The 18,738-nt window shown below is 32.4% G+C and overlaps 1 protein-coding gene across 1 annotated transcript in view; it reads left to right on the top strand.

Annotated features, from left to right (window-relative positions):
* Positions 1-18,738, top strand: part of LOC145292020 (dynein axonemal heavy chain 7-like) — a 475,961-nt gene that overhangs the window by 131,687 nt on the left and 325,536 nt on the right. Inside the window, exons 6-8 of the mRNA XM_080138024.1 lie at positions 2,086-2,164; positions 4,080-4,278; positions 12,442-12,561. Of these exons, the coding sequence (XP_079994150.1) occupies positions 2,086-2,164; positions 4,080-4,278; positions 12,442-12,561 (398 nt within the window). The remainder of the gene's footprint in view (positions 1-2,085; positions 2,165-4,079; positions 4,279-12,441; positions 12,562-18,738) is intronic.

Below are 18,738 nucleotides of genomic sequence, written 5' to 3'. Positions count from 1 at the left end.
CGTTTCGGCCAACTATTCCTCTGGCCGTCATCAGGTGGTAATCATGACGGGATAGGAACTCCAAATCTCTTCACTGTATTCTCAATTACTGCCATCCATAGTTGTTGTCATCTCACCACGTTTTGGCCAAGTAAACCTCTGGCCGGCTCTGGATAGGATTGAAACCGTTATCTACCCAAAGCCGGCCAGAGGCTTATTTGGCCAAAACGTGGTGAGATGACAATAACAACTATGGAAGGCAGTAATTGCCGAGGATGCAGTTAGGAGATTCGGAGTTCCTATCCCATCGCGGTTATCACCTGATGAAGGCCAGAGGAATAGTTAACCAAAAGAAAAATCCAGGCGATCATCAATGGACACACATCTAAACAACATGACATTAATGTGCGTGTGCTACAGGAATTGATCCTTGGACCTTTATTTTACCTGAATTTCATAAACGAATGTCCTGATGCAAATGTATCCGAAATGGCTATATTCGCTGATGATACCATGCTGGGCAAAATAAACACTCACATATTCAAGAGTGAATTCCTAGGAAATTACTTTTTATCTATAGTGAAATGAGGACTTAAATGAATTGTTACATTTAATACAAAACTCCTTTCTTTTAATAATTATTAAAAACCTTTGTTAATAGCAACCTTTCCAAGAATCCATCATTCAAACTCCTTAGTCTAACATTCATGGATAATATGAATTTGAACAAATACATAGAAGATACTGCCAAGTCTGCTGCAAAAAATGGCTCCATCTACCAGGTTAAAAAACACACCTGCCAGAATCATATATCTTTACAAAACCACCATCAACCCATGAATGGAATTGTTTTTACCACATTTGGGCTGGTGCACCAACCACTAATCTTCCTCTCTTAGACAGAATTCAAAAAAGAAGCTCTAATCTAGTAGGTTCACACTGTCTACCAAACTCAGTCTTTGTCACATCGCCACAATGTTCAGTCCTTGTGCTTGTTTTCAATTTATTTCAATAGGAATGTGCTCCAATGAACTTGTTGCAATTGTGCCTCCTCAACATAAATACTTCAGACAAACTCAATAATCAGCAAAATCTCACCCCTTCACTGTAGAGGTTATCAGATGCCGGAAAGCTTTCTACTGTAAATAACTTCTTTCATTGAACTTCTTGTCTCTGGAATTCCTTTCTTACTCCTTGTTTTCTTGACTGCACCAACACATAGAAATTTAAATATAATGTAAATAATTATCTGCACAACTCCATGTTTAGGATAACCCTTATTCACATTACATTTCAATATGCACTGTTAGGATGAATATAAGTAAAAAAAAAAAATTGAGTAGAATTTTTCTGTAATAATTTTAAAGTTGCTTGTGTGGTGTTAATGAAGGCACTTCTTTGGAGATGCTAGGCTTTCTTTTTCATATCTGCCAAGATTTATTTTATGACAGAAGCCCCTACTTCAGAAATGACATGCCAAACTGTGATCTCACAATAACAAATGTATACGAACACTTCCTATCTCTAACGTGTGTATGCTTATCTTGTACATTGAAATTCAGACACTTTTTTGTTTTTTTGCTTAGCATGACTTAACAATATTTGTTAAATGACGTATTGTTTGTATTTATATATTTCAGAATGTTGTTCTTATCTTGGTTGTTGTCATGTTCACAGCATTTCAGCCATTGTACTCTTCAACTTTTTGTTGTTTAAATAAACCCCTTCTAAACCACTTAGATAGACTGTAATGAACAAACAAGAGGAACGTAATCTATAGAATTGCTTTATTCCAGTTGTTAACTACTACAATAATAATGGCGTCGTCACACTGCATGTGGAGAAAGACCCGTATGTGAGTTGGTTTCTCTTAATTCAAGGGAAACTACTCCATCTAAACATGTTTTACATAGACTGCTCTCATTGCATCTTTCCTGCCTTTTAGATATCCAATTCATTTTTTTTTCAAGATCGTTTGATGGGTGTTGCACCAACTGAAATGATGTGAACATAAAAAACAAGACAAGAAATTCATTATTTAACATGAGAAGCGTTTACTAATTTTTCTTACAAGGCAAAAACATTTTTTTTTAATGTTTTTTCAAGGATGGTCATAAAGTGACAATTGAAAATTTGTCTGATGAAATGCGAGAAGATTACCTTTTGAGTGTGAAAAAAGCCATTGGTGAGTTTCAAGACTAGAACAATTGACAATAGAGAAACATTAAAAAACACTTCACTAAATAAAATATCAATTCAGAAATTTACAGATATTAAAATTACGGTCCATAGATGTTTCTTTAGTTTTACTGTTTTATGGCATGTCGACCTTTTTAAGCTTATAAACACAATTTACCTATTGTAAAAGATTCATTATAAATAATAATTTAAGTTTTGGATTATTAGCGGTAGCTGGGTCATTTCATAGAAAAATATGGGGGAGGTGATTAAGATGGACTTGAAATAAAAAGGGATAAATAAAGACCTGGCTGGTTAATTTGGAAGTTAATTTCTACAAACCCTTAAGCCAGCATATAAAATTTCTACAAACCCTTATGCAAACATGTAAAATTGACTTTAAACCAAATAGAGCGATTAATTGAACACAACTTGCTATTTAACCTGGAACAAATTTTTAGTGAATAATTCAATCAAAATACATCCAATAAGGATTTAAACTCGGTTAATTAAGCTGTTTATTTTATGATTAATGTATCTTATTTTTTTTATCAAATTTTATTCTTTGTTATAATTTACTTTAATGATTAAATTTCAATGTTTTAATATCATACAGTGGAATTAATGTCAGACCCAAATTTCTCGAGGAAGCTTATGCCAACCAGTATCAGTTTCAATTCACTGGAAAGAGTTTGTTTTGTTAACTCCTGCGATACTCCACAAGTGGAGATATATAGAAGGAGCTGAAATCAATCTATGCATCCTGGATGTGTCATAAAAGCAGAAACTCACATTAAATCGATTTCACATATTTACCATTATAAGGAAGTCATAAAATGAAATCTCGATGCAAATTTATAATATTTCTAGTTATATTAATATCTCTAACTATTAGCTAAGAACAGCTTCCATCTAAAAATTCATATTTGAAAGGGAAATAACTCTTTGCCCTTTGTTTTCTCCCTGAGAGTGAGTAATGTCTCTTGTATATTTAGATGAGTCCACGTTTTTCATTAGACTTGTCACATAGGAATTTTCAATTAATATGTCTTAATCATAAAGCATTCTTCCTCAGTTGTAAATATATAATGAATAGGTACGTGCAAAATGAATAGCCAATGCTCCAAATGTATAAACATTTTGACCCCTCCCTTTACTTAAAAAATCACCAAAAATCAGGAAATTAATCAATTTTAATGAAATTTTCAGTAATTATCAAATAATAATCACGAAATATAACGAACCCATTGTTTTTATTTGAATCTTATTGGAAATGTATTATTTTGTTTAAACAAAAAACACATTTATCAAAGTTATGGTTTTCAGTAGTAAAAAAAAAATGAATGAATTTATTTTGCTTTTTTTATGAAAATAAAGCATCGTAAATTGTAACAATAAAAAAGAAAAAGAATTTTTCAGGAACATTACGAAAAAAGCCCTAAAGTCTGTAGTAATAATTTGGATATAACTTGAAGAAAAATTAATTTCTCGAACTACAGATATTATCATTGAATTAAGCATTGTTTATTTAATATTTTTACACACACAAAAAATATAATTGCCAAAAATATTTCTACTTTTTTTTTTTAGATTACATCTTTCATGCAATTTTTATATGTAAGATTTTAATATTTTTCTTGCTTGAATGAATGTGAAACTTTCGGTGGAACATAATTTATATATAATCTTGAAAAATAAACATTTTTTAAAATTTAAAACAGGAACACAGAAAAATAATTAAATAAAAAAATGGCAAAAATTATACAAACGTTTATGATAGAAATGTAGGGATGCACGGCTGGGGAAAAAAGAAAACCAGCACTCCCTCCCTCCCTCCCTCCCTCCAACTACCTGATATAATTTTCAGACAACCTTTTGACATTCTGTCATGTCATATGTCATTCATTGCTTTATATTTTTAGTTGATTTTGTGTTAAAAGATCCACGTGAAAAAGATGATAAAAAAGAAGAAACCCTGTTGCCTCATCGAAAAGAAATGGCATTGGTACCAAAACCTTGGAGGAAGATGTTTTTTCATAATAAAGATATCATTCACAGAATCTTACATATTACAAATCCTTCCATGAAACAAGTTCTGGAACTTTGGCATACTTATTTCCGGTAAATATATATATTTTACTATCTAACAGCTCTTGAACTGAAAATTTCCATCTTTTTTTTTTAGTATTAAATACTTTTTTTTCTTTTTTTCCTTTTTATCTTTTCAATTGATTGAATGATTGAAACCTCTTGTGGGAAATGTTGATGTGTATTGACAACAGATTATAATTCTTTTTCCTGTTATTAAAACAGTTAATGGTTCCAATAGGTGTGCATATATATATATATATATATATATATATATATATATATATATATATATATATATATATATATATCTTATTAATTTTTTTAACCAAAATTTTTATACATCAAAATTTCGGAAATGTTCATAAAATCAAAGTCAATATTAATTAACTCAATTAATTAAGCTCCATTAATAATCGAGCATATAATATTTTTGCAAAAGTAAAGACAACAAAAAATAAAATAAGAACATCATACGGTGTATTTCTTTATACAATTGTTTCATAACTATTTGGACAAATTTAAACATTATATTATTTAAATATATTCCAAAAACAACTTCAAACACCAAAATACATATGTCATATATATATGAACAAATTCATAATCCCTATTTTAAAGGACCAAGCAATGAACTCACCTCTTTTCTCCTCATTTTATTTATTTATGCATTTATGTATTTTTTTCAATTACCTTCGAATTGGATAAATATCCCACTTCGTATTTCTTATTATTAGATGACAATTTTACAAGTTCTTATTTTTAAATGATACAATTTTTTAAATTTGTCCAAATCGTTATGAAACAATTGTGACACAGAAGGAAATACTTATTTTATATTTTGTTGTCTTGTTTTTTTTTTTTGCAAAAATATAATATATATCTATAAATTCGTATTCCTGTCTGTTTGTTTGTTTGTTCACAATTTGATTCATATATACAAAATGTGCCTTACTTTAATATTTCATTTATTTTTACAGATAATACGATACTTGGAAAAATATACAATTAAGAGATCACCTTATTTGCATATGACATTAAGAAAAATTGATTTTACTAAATAACTGTATCTTAATTAATGTTTTTTTTTGGCTAGATAATTATTTTAAGTATTCTATTTAAAATTGTTATTTAATAAATCTTAAACAACAATTATATTGATAATACATTTAATTTAATTTATTCTGGAATTAATATTTCCAACAGTGACCTTTTTTAAAAACATTTTTTTTAGAGTTATTTGCCCCTAGATGCTATCCATAAAAAAACAAACCTTTACCAAATATCATTTAGTAATTTCATTAAGTATCTAGCTGGAAAAATAATTCCGTGTAGATAGAAAAAAACGTTTGGTTTTTATTGTTTTTTTTTAAATATAAAAAAAAACATATTACGAAAAAAACTGAAAAGATTTCATTTGTTTGTTTTATTTTATTCTTTATGGCAATACAGAAATCGGTAAATTTTTACCACGTAATGCAACGTCGTTTAATACCTAAAAAAATGAAGATCTACTGCCCCCCACTCTAAATTCCACAATTTACACATTTTTTTACGTTAATTTCATTGATTACAAACTTAATTTTCTAATTAGAAGGTAACTTTATACGACGTGACCCAGCGGCATTTAACCCCTAAAAATATGGAGATCTACTTTTTTCAGCCTAATACATTTAAACAGCCTTTATAAATATTATGAGAGAAGAAATTTTGAAAAAAAAGAAAGATAACATGTTAGAGTGGGGGATCACTTTTCCATATAAATTTAACATAAAATGAGCACCCACCTTTTGACCACCAAGCATTGAACGAGACATGTCACCTCTAGCATTTTTTCAAGTTTGGCGATTGAGGCGGACGGAAAAATCCGACAAATACAATTTCTTTTTTTCTGGTGTTACCATGATGAAAATGATTAGTATAACAGGCGTGTTTCAAACGGAACTTCATGTCAACCTACGCAATGTCGAGTACCCATGCTAGTATATATATATATATATATATATATATATATATATATATATACATATATATATATATATATATATATATATATCACATTTCATTAAAAAGTTTTAATTGTTTGTATTCATTTTGCAGATTCCTTACATAACAGATATCTGAGCTAAAAGTACTCAAGTACTCACATGTAGCTTAATTATATGAAAGATGAATATCGATCAATTTACAATCTAAACACTACGCCCTTACTTTAGTAATATGTATATATTGTAGAGTCTTGAGAGGGCAGGGGTCAACTCAGCAAAGCATTTCTTTAAGACTATAGTAGGAATAAAATCAGGCTCACAGGCTTTAGAGGTGTGAAGGTTTTTATGATATCCTACCAGGCCAATATTTGATGCAGAAAGGAAAATGTGACATTAGCCCTGTATGCTTGGGAAAAAGGTTCGGGTTATCTTTAACTTTGATAGACCAAACTATATTCTATACAATTATCATGCATCGCACTTGTAACCAGTTCTTGTAAAACCAATTGCAAGACTGCAAGAGGTACTTGTTTTAAAAACAGTTTAACCATGATTTTGTCAGATATTATAATTCAGCCGATTAAACACAGCTTATGTAATACTACTAACTGAAGTTCTTTCAACACAGTTTGCAATTTGGAGACGGAATTGTTTTTGTTGAGATAAGTGATTTCAATCATGCTTTTTATTTTAGATTTAAAATATTAACAACTCCATTTTATTTCAGTATTTAATTTGTGTATTTCTGTTTTATTAAATGCTAGCTTTTTTTCTAGTCCAATACCGGCTTCCATCTTATCTCGAAATTACTTATAACGGCACCAACTTACTTTCGGAAGAACCCCCCCCCCATCAGCCTTTTCTTTTATATCGTAAGCTTCTTAAAACGTTACTAGCTTAAGTTCAGAATAAAATCACGATTTTCTATTAACGGCTAATTTAAAAAAAAAAATGTTTTGAACGCTACTAACTGAAGTTCTTTCAACACAGTTTGCAATTTGGAGACGGAATTGTTTTTGTTGAGATAAGTGATTTCAATCATGCTTTTTATTTTAGATTTAAAATATTAACAACTCCATTTTATTTCAGTATTTAATTTGTGTATTTCTGTTTTATTAAATGCTAGCTTTTTTTCTAGTCCAATACCGGCTTCCATCTTATCTCGAAATTACTTATAACGGCACCAACTTACTTTCGGAAGAACCCCCCCCCCATCAGCCTTTTCTTTTATATCGTAAGCTTCTTAAAACGTTACTAGCTTAAGTTCAGAATAAAATCACGATTTTCTATTAACGGCTAATTTAAAAAAAAAAATGTTTTGAACGCTACTAACTGAAGTTCTTTCAACACAGTTTGCAATTTGGAGACGGAATTGTTTTTGTTGAGATAAATGATTTCAATCATGCTTTTTATTTTAGATTTAAAATATTAACAACTCCATTTTATTTCAGTATTTAATTTGTGTATTTCTGTTTTATTAAATGCTAGCTTTTTTTCTAGTCCAATACCGGCTTCCATCTTATCTCGAAATTACTTATAACGGCACCAACTTACTTTCGGAAGAACCCCCCCCCCATCAGCCTTTTCTTTTATATCGTAAGCTTCTTAAAACGTTACTAGCTTAAGTTCAGAATAAAATCACGATTTTCTATTAACGGCTAATTTAAAAAAAAAAATGTTTTGAACGCTACTAACTGAAGTTCTTTCAACACAGTTTGCAATTTGGAGACGGAATTGTTTTTGTTGAGATAAGTGATTTCAATCATGCTTTTTATTTTAGATTTAAAATATTAACAACTCCATTTTATTTCAGTATTTAATTTGTGTATTTCTGTTTTATTAAATGCTAGCCTTTTTTTTTTTTTTTTTTTTTTTTTTTTCCTCGTACATATGTTTATTTATCCACCGAGTTGATAGCAAAAATTACGAATTATACTCATTTTTAGTTCGTGTGAGGGGAATCTATCACCATACTTTCCCTTAAACACGTCCGTTGGACTTTTATTAAGTACAATACTTAATAGTTTTTTTTTTTTTTTTTTTTTTTTTTTTTTAATGGAGAGTAGAAAACGCATTGTGGATGCGTTATCGGCAGCTCCTGTTACTCTCGCTTCTTCTTATTTGTCCCTCAGTCCTCATTTTTTTTAAATGAGTGATTTTTCGGACAAAGGGAGAAGAAAAAGCTGTTTTCTAGGTTGGCAGTATTTTTGCGAACAGTTGGCTGAGATGGCGGAAATTTTCTGTTTCTATGTCTATCCTTGTAGCCATGTCACTAGTAAGGGTGCTGGAGGTAAACGTTTTGTCTGGGCTGACGTTATCCGCCTGATAGTCAGGGACCCGAACCTTGGATTAACCACTAAGGAGGCTGTCCTATCAGCAGGTGCAAAGTACTGGGGCTGCTGTATTGCCATTTGGTGAATGGATTCTGGACCATGCAGTAGCTTCTGGTGGGGCCTCTCGATGCCATACTAGTGGGTAATTGTTACGGCTTTACCTTATCATTAACTACAAATAAAAAATAAAAAAAAATTCTTCGTTTCTTTTTCTCTCTTAATTTCCCCTCTCTGTCCTGCTCTAAGTAAATCTGTCGACCTAGTCCACAAATTCCAAAATTTCATCATGACAAGTTTCAAGAAAAAATACACGATTAAACCCGGTTCCCCAACTTCCAACGTAGACCCCTACTACCATGTCTCCTTCTCCAACATCAGGGGTCTTCGTTCTAACCTTCCAGAGGTTGGAACCCCATTACAGGAGACTAAACCAGACCTTTTATTTTTAAGTGAAACTGGCATTGGACAGGCTATTTCCCTAGATGAGTTTGCAATTTCAGGATACTCTAACTTAACTTCTAAATCTGACCCCCAAGATCGCCATGGGCATGGAATATGTGCCTATATTAAAGATAGCTTTCCATGTGGGAGGGATATCTCCAGGGAAGATCCTAACTTACCCTATATGTGCTTCCGGGTTGCTTTAGCTCACACTACTGCATTTATATTTACTCTCTATCGCCCCCACAACAGTGGAGTTACTATCTTTCAAAGCATATCTGAGAAAATTGACCAAGTCCTTTCTACTTATCCTTCAGCTAACATTCACGTATGTGGAGACTTCAATGTTCACAACGTTGAATGGTTGACCCACTCAAACAAGACCGATGATGAGGGGAGGTTCTGTCATGATTTCTCCATTGCCTATGACCTCACTCAGATTGTTCAGGAACCTACCCGTGTGCCCGATAATGATGGCCAGTATGCGAGCCTACTAGACCTTTTTCTCACTACTTGCCCTGAACTATGTTCAGTTTCTGTTCTGTCGCCTCTTGGATCTTCCGACCACTCTGTTGTATCAATTAAGATAAAAATGAAATGTAATAAGTCCCCAGATGTACCTCTTCATCGTACAGTATATCGATACACTAAGGCTGACTGGGATAGCTTCCGTACATTTATATCTGATCTACCTCTGCATTCCATGTTTAAAAAGGATGTGTCCTCTATAGTATTAGACCTAACTGAATGGTTAATTGTAGGTATTGACCATTTCATACCCTCTAAAAAGTTTCAGAAAAAACCTAACAGCCAGCCATGGTTCTCTCCAGAATGTGCTGCTGCCATTGCGCACAGAAATCACTTTTTCCACTGCTTCAAACGTAATAGATGTATGGAAACTAAAGCCGTTTTCAGGACTGCCAGCAACCATTGTAAGAAAGTAATAAGGAACGCAAGAGAGTTGTATGCTCAATCTGTTAAGTCCAAAGTAGCTGAGCAGCGGCTTGGTTCCCACCAGTTTTGGCAAATAGCAAACAGAATCCTGAACAGAAGCGTGTGCTCCATCCCAACTATTATCAATGGACCTGAGGTAATCTCGTCAGCATCAGACAAAGCCAAACTCTTTGTCAAGAACTTTGCAGCAAATTCTACCCTTTGCGACCAAGACCGCCAACCCCCAATATTTCCTCCTGTATCAGAAAACACGCTATGTGATATACGTATATCTGTACGTGATGTTGCGAAGCTAATCAAAAACCTTGATTCGAGTAAAGCAACTGGCCCTGATGGTATTCCAATTATAGTACTCAAAAAACTTCAACCTGAATTAGCGCCCATACTTACAAAACTGTTTAAACGTTGTCTTAAGGAGAATAGTTTCCCATCTCCCTGGAAAACCTCATCAGTATGCCCTGTATTTAAGAATTCAGGTGATCGCTCATCCCCCTCTCAGTACAGGCCAATAAGTCTCCTGTGCGTCATGAGTAAGTTGCTAGAATCTGTGTTAAATACAGAAGTAATCAAACATCTCAACAAAAATAACCTTCTTAGTGACACTCAATATGGTTTCCGTTCTGCTAGATCTACAGCAGATGTCATTACAGTTATATCGCATAGGATTAGCAAATCTCTCGACGGTGGCAATCTTTCTAGAGCAATTGCTCTTGACATATCTAAAGCCTTTGATAGGGTATGGCATAAAGGTTTACTTCATAAGATCGCTAGCTATGGTATAGCTGGAAAAGTCTTCTCAATTATTAAATCATTTCTTTCTGATAGGTTCTTAAGAGTAGTAGTTGAGGGGCAAAAATCAGAAGCTCACAGTATTAATGCCGGTGTCCCTCAGGGATCCATCCTGGGCCCAACTCTTTTCCTGATCTACATTAATGATCTTCCAAATCATATCCTTACATCATTTGTAGACATTTATGCTGACAACACTACCATTTATGGTACCACATCTAAGACAGTAAACGAGCAAGTTCTCTCCAATTCTCTCTCCTCTGATCTTGAGCACGTAGTACAATGGGGAAAGGAGTGGCTGGTTACTTTTAATGCATCTAAAACCAAGCTTCTCTCTTTACATCATCAACATTCTAATCCACATTTGTCATCAATTGAAATGAATGGCTCTCGTCTTCAGGAGGCCTCAAGTTTTGACAAGCTTCTGGGCTTGACCATTACTCCTGATCTTAAATGGAACACGTATATCAAATCTGTTGCCAAGGCCGCTGGAAAAATGGTGGGATCTTTCTATCGATCCAGTAGATATCTCACTGCTGATGCTATTCTCTACCTATATAAGAGCCAGGTACGTCCAAGGATGGAATACTGTTGCCACATCTGGGCAGGAGCTGCTAGAAAGGACTTGTCCTGCCTTGATAGAGTTCAAAATAGACTTCGTAGCCTCGTAGGAGATGTCCTTTTCTCCTCCTTGCAACCTCTATCTCACAGAAGAGATGTTGCGAGTTTGTCTCTGATGTATCGTTATTTTCATGGAAAGTGTTCAACTGAGCTTCAATCTTTGGTCCCCCCTCGCCAAACTTTCACAAGAAACACTCGTCTAGCTGTAAACACTATCAATAATTTCCCCCACTCTTTATCTGTGGCTAAACCTAAACGTAGATTCCATGAACAAAGCTTCTTTCTTAGAACTGCACGCCTGTGGAATTGTCTTCCGTTTTCCTGCTTTCCGGCTGACTACAATATGGTTGTGTTCAAGTCTAAAGTAAATAAGTTCTTGATGAGCCGTTCAATATAAGTTATTAAATTTACCAAATTTTCATTACTAATGATTACTATATTGACCAATTTCTACTGTGCACTCTTTAACCCTTATCCTTGAGTGGCCTCTGGGCCTTGATAATGTGGTGATGCCTTTGTAAAAAAAAAAAAAAAAAAAAATATATATATATTTTTAGCATATACCATGTTTCTTTTTCATGTAATATAAAAATTTTAATTTTTAAGCGTAATTAAAAAATGTATTCTTATTGATTTCTAGCAAAGTAAATTAATATGATATAAAAATTATTTTTTTTAACATTTTAGTAAATAAATCAAGAAACTAAAAAAGAATTAAAATTTGTTTACTGACATGTTAACGATCATGTTAAATCGATCAGTTACAAAAAATTATCTCAGGTCAATATTCTAACCTACAAACACATTTTCTTTTGATATGTCACATGACTGTACGTGGGCAACGTTTAAATTTGATTGTTCTAAATACAAATGACATTGAAATGACGTTTAAGATCAATATTTTAGTGTTTCTCTCTGACTTATGACAGATTGATTTATAATAATTAATTTCTAGTAACATTCCATGACACGCTTTTGCATTTTGTTAGTGTTCATTTTTTTTTTTACATGTTTTTAGGATTCCCAGATAAAAATATATAATTATATGTGTGTATAAATCTTATTTTCAGAGATCTCCGATTCATAGACATCAGAGAATTTCATGATCGTAAAGATTCTATGGAAATAGGGTGCTTCCAGAATCTTTGTATGAAACACATTGAAAGTGCCAAGGGAACTCTCATGAACCAGTAAGATTTTTATTCGAGCTCATTTTTCTTTCATAAAAAGAATATGGACAAGACTTATTGTTTTTTGTCATGCAAATATTTTAAACAAAGGATCCAGTTAGATTCTCCTTTCTTTCCCTCCCCCCCTCTCTCTCTCTCTATATATATATATGTATATATATGTGTGTTGGTGTGTGGTGTATGTGTGTTTGTGCGTGCGTGCATGTGTGTATGTGTATATATATATGTGTATATATATATGTGCATATATATATGTTTGTGTGTGTATGTATATATATATATATATATATATATATATATATATATGTATATGTGGTATACCTACTACCTCAGGGAGATGAACGCCTCTGCCTTGCATAGTTTCAGGTCACCCTTCGGCAAGGTGTAGTACCTGTTAGCCTCCCTCTCAAGTTCTGGATGGTTACTATATTGTGAGAACTAGGGATATATATACATATGTATGTTTGCTTGCTTATGTGTATGTGTGTGTGTATGTCCAGCTGCTGAAGAGGTTAAAACTCCGTGATAATAAAACATGCACACTATGCCACTGCTCAGTCATCTCACTATTTCAGTTTGTAACTGTGCAACCAGTGGTAGGGTGCGAGAGGGTAAAATATGTGTAGCACAAGCATGTTGTGTTGCGATCGTTATGAAATGAACTACGAAAAATGCTTACAACACAATAACTACATAGCAATTTCTACGATGACATAATTAGTAGGGGATATGCGATCTTTTTTATGAATGACTTGTAAAAGAGAAATTGTTTAAGAGAAATTAACATAGAATTCAACAATCTACAAGGAGGACTCTACAGAGATGACACATTATTTATTTGTAACTCCAACCAGGCCTAGGCAATACAACAACACTATAAAAAGCTACACAAATTTTTAAAAAGTTATGGCCTAACAATTGAAGTCGACCCAAATAAAAAAACATCCAACTTCTTGGATATTTCCTTGAATCTACATTCTGAATCTTACACCTTACCATAAGCTTAATCTGAACCTATTTTATGTGCACAAGCAATCCAATCATCCAAAGTCAATAATTAATTCAATAGTACCTTCTATATCCAAAAGGATCTCAAATCTGTCAGCTGACAAAAAAAGCTTTTTGACCAAGTATCGACATTTTACAACAATGCTTTAATGAACTCAGGATATAAAGAACATATAGAATATAACTAAAAAAAACCCTCTAGTGAAAAAATTAAATTCAGTAATTACTCACAATATGACAAAAAAAACTAATAACAACACAAGACAACATTTTCCTAACAATACAATTTCTAATCAAAAACAATATAATAAAAACGGAAGAATAAGATGTAAGAAGGCTATATGGTTCAATCCACCATATAGCTCAAATGTAAAAACCAACATACCTAAGGAATCTTTTAGAATAGTAGAAAAATCATTTAGGTACCCACATAAGTACGACACAATATTAAATAAAAACTCTATAAAAATATCATACTCTACAATGCCGAATCTTGCCCAGACTATAATTTCAACAAATAATATGAAAATTAAAAAAGCTCAGAATCTTTCCAATAATTTAGTCCTTAGAAATAAATACAACTGCCAAAATAAAAAATGAATGCCCTCTAAATAACGATTGCATTCACAAAGCTATGGTATACGCTTGCATGGTGACACAATTGCTGACATATAGGAGCAACCAAATCTACAAAACAAATAATGAGTCTAATCAAAATACACTGGGCGCAAATATAGGTAGCCAAGATTCTAATAACATCAGCAACAACCAAAATAACAATTCTAATAATATTATTCCTAATATAAACCCACAGAATACTAGCCAGCTTTCCCCTTGTGTATATTCAGAATTTCAATCGACACGGTTTCCCAACATAACAATTACCGACCATGAGTTGAATAAGCCATTAAACAATGAAAATACATTAAAAGCATTCACTTGCATTGGTGCAACCTCAAACTTAATAAAAATAAGAACTTCAAACCACATGCATTCCTTCAAAAATGAAAGAACACAAACCAATGATAGAACATCTTTAACTACATTAATTAATAATCTAGAGAACAGGAAGATTCCCTATTCAATCAAATGGAATATACTGATAAAAGCTAGATCATACACTCCAGGAGCTCAATTTTGTAATCTTTGTATCTCCGAAGCAGTCAATATTATAACTTTCCCTAAACCTATAATAAATACCAAAAATGAGTTAGTTTATAAATGTAAACACAAGAAAAATTTAAATGCAGCCAACTTAAAATAACATAGATTATCCTTAAACATTTACCGTTTTAAAAATAAAACACCCATTACTTATTACTATTCACCTAATATACTACATTCCTTTCAGCTTATGTACTAATGTCCTCCTATTTCATACTGTTTAGTAATTCACCATGCACGCTTTCACATATAATTTAAATCCCAAAACGCTAATTTCACTTTTAGGAATTAGCATGAATACTGTATTAACACTGCTTTAACACCCGCTAATCAATACCATTATAAAGCTAAATTTTCATACTCTTAAGTAGATCATATAGTTTCCTGTTGAAAAATATTTTCCCACTTATATAGATATTTGAAAATGCAAAAATTCATAATACTCAAAATGCGTCATCTCTGGTAATTGTTGGCAATCAATTTTGTTTTTTTAACCTTTATTACGATTATTATTATTATTATTATTATTATTATTATTACTATTACTAGCGGGGGGTACCCGGCGTTGCCCGGGTGTTTGAAGATGTGTTTGTAGGAGGGGGGACCCTGTTTTAATATTATAAAAAAAAACAGGATGTTATAAAAAATTGGAAAAACCAAAACAAAACAAAACCGCGAACAAATGTAAAAAAAAAGGAAAAAAAAAGGTGTAAAAGAGGAAAAAAGGTTTAGGTAGGAAGACAGGCTCGAACCCGAAGTATTGAGACTAAGGTGGAAAAAAATGCCTGACACGTTACCCCTGCGCCAACGAGACACACAATTGAGGATGGATAAAATTAACCTTTAAAAACACTTGCATGTGCTTGAAACTAACGTCAACGTTTTCTAGGTCAAACATGACGTCGGTGTCGTAGTAGCAGGAGGAGGCCAAGTTTAGGGTGAAGGAACACACACACACACACACACACACACACACACACACACACACACACACACACACACTTTAGCTTTTATATTTATAGATGCCCCCCTCCCTGGTTTAGCTAATATATGACACGTAAAATTGAAAGGAATAAAAAAACAAAACGAACGTAAAAGAATACCAAAGGAAAAAAAGGAAAAAAAAAAGAAAAACCTCCAAAAAGTTACCACGTAAAATGCAAATATGTTTATCTAAATATAATTTTTTTGTTTTTTTTTAAATGGAAAAAAAAATTCAAAAAAATAAAACTTACCGTGTATAATGAAAATATGTTTATTAGATTTTATTTATTTATTTTTCTTTGTTTCAATGAAAAAGAAAAAAAATGTATAAATAAAACCAGAAAACTGACCATGTTTTTTATTTTTTTTAATGTTGGTTTGTTTTGGTTTCTTTTTCTATAATGTTTTCTTTGTTGTTGCTGTTAACCAATTTGAATGTCGTCTGATTCCAATTTCGATAGCGTAGTAGTAATTGTGCTAATGAAACTCTCAGAAATGCAATGTAATAAATAATGAATAAGTAACTAATCCGAAAATAGGAAGTCAGCTCCCCCCCCCAGTATCACGTATGAAATCAGTACAAACATAATAGAAGTATAAAGACAGTAAATAAAATATTAAAGCGACTAATCGGTGCAAGATTTGAAGAATGCTGGCAACTGATTGTTAAAGTTTCTTGCAAAAACTAGAATCCAATGTTAGTTTAAGTAATCCTTCAAATCGCAACCCCCACCTCCCTACAAAAAGAGAGAAAATATAAAGTGAGGAAAAAAAGGGGAAAAAAGAAGAAGAAATTTATAAAATGGCACAAGTAACCCACAGAATAACTGGAACTCAAACCAGTGTTCCTCGTATATTCCCCTGTGGACGTATCTGCAGTGTTAAGTGGTCGCGGGCGGAGTATGAATTGAATAGAGAGAAAAGATTTTACAACTACCATTGATTCTAACCGATTGTGGCAGTGAAAAAATATAGAAAATGTACGAATATCAAGGAACTGTAAGGGTAGTAGGCCTATAGCACACCTCAGATCCTGTACTGAAGTGTAAGGACATTACATTTGAATGTAATGTCGTGATTTTTAATCCTATTAAGGTTAAACTCACATCAGAAAAAATGAGTTTGTTTTATTTATATAGAGATTACTGCTTCTGTTTTATATATATATATAAGTCTTGGACTTCCGATTCTTTGACTGTCATGGCTCTTGTGGGCTGCGACGTTGTTTGGCTGTGGAATTCATTATATACAATCTCTCACATTCTGAAAATTATATATATATATATATATATATATATATATATATATATATATATATATATATATATATATATATATATACAGGGTGTCCACAAAGTCTGGCTACATTATGTAGCCAGACTTTGTGGAAGCATCTTGTAGATTATGTAGCCAGACTTTGTGGGCACCCTGTATATATATATATATATATATATATATATATATATATACACGCACGTGCGTGTGTGTGTGTGTCTGTATATATATATATATATATATATAGACTAAAAATTACTATAAACTTGACTATCCTACATATAAAAGACATACATAAAGAGCTTAATAAATCTTATAAAATAGTCCCCCGCAACCTTTTGGATTCTATTAATTCTGAAGCTAAATCTTTATTGACTTCTATGAACATTCATAACTCCACTGAAATACTTTCTCCAGGTACCCCTAGATTCACCCTCAAAGACCATAAACCTAATTTTTATGATAACCCCTCCATCAGATTGATCTGCCCATCTAGCTCTGACTTGGGTGCGGTGAGCAAATATATCTTAGATAGAATTATCCCCTCTATTAAAGAAAAATTTAGCTTCCCCCTTTGGCAAAATTCGAATTCTGTAATTAATTGGTTTGTTTCCCTTAAAAATAAACACCTCCTTAACTTCATAACCTTTGACATCAACAATTATTATCAATCAATTTCACCGATCCTCTTAAATAAGGCCCTAATCTTTGCTAAAAGAAATTCTGACTTAACTCATTTGGAAATTAAATTAATTCTCCTAGCCAGAAAATCCCTTATACAATTTAACAATAAGTTTTGGACTAGAAAAGATACCCCTAATAATTTTGACATCCTAATGGGTGCTTCCGACTCTGCTGAGGTTACAGATTTAGTGGGACTCTTCTTACTGAAAGAATTGAGATACCATTTTAAACAGATCCAAGGGGGCCTTTATAGAGACGATGCTCTATTTACAACAACAGCCAGGCCAAGAGAGTATAATAATACAATTAAAAAATTACATAACTTTTTTAATAATTTTGGCCTTTCTATAATTATTGAACTAAATTAAAAAACTTCAGATTTTCTAGACATTACACTTAATCTTAATACTGAAACTTACAGCCCCTATCATAAACCAAACCTTACGCTTTTATACGTCCATAAATCTTCTAACCACCCCAATTCAATTATAAAATCTATAGTACCATCCGTCTCTAGAAGAATTTCTACGCTCTCAGCCGATAAAAAAACCTTTAATCAAAATGCTACTTTCTTCAATAATGCCTTAGGAAATTCAGGATACAATGAAAAGATTCAATATAACCATTATACTCCACCTGTATGCCGTCTTAAATCTGTAATCACACACAATATGACTCGCAAGAAACCAGTTCAAATAACAAGATCTGCTGCTATCAATAGCAATGGTCCACTCCACAAATATAATCCGAACCAACATGCTAATCGTAATACTTCTAACCCACCCTGTCGCACTAGGAGAAAGAAAAATATTTGGTTTAATCCTCCATTTAGCATAAATGTTAAAACTAATATATCTAAAGAATTCTTCAATATTGTAGAAAACTCTTTCAAATACCCACACAGATATAGTTCAATTTTTAATAAAAACTCAATAAGAATTTCTTATTCTACTATGCCTAATTTAGCACAAAGAATCTTAGCATCTAATAACAAAAAAATTAAATCAGCCCAAAAAATCCCTTTCCCAATCCAACCAAAAAGAAACTGCAACTGTATTAACA

This window comes from Euprymna scolopes, chromosome 13 (assembly GCF_053919585.1).
Source record: "Euprymna scolopes isolate OS-2025 chromosome 13, ASM5391958v1, whole genome shotgun sequence".
In the NCBI taxonomy this organism is placed as follows: Eukaryota; Metazoa; Mollusca; class Cephalopoda; order Sepiida; family Sepiolidae; genus Euprymna; species Euprymna scolopes.
This window is presented reverse-complemented; position numbering and strand designations above follow the sequence as displayed.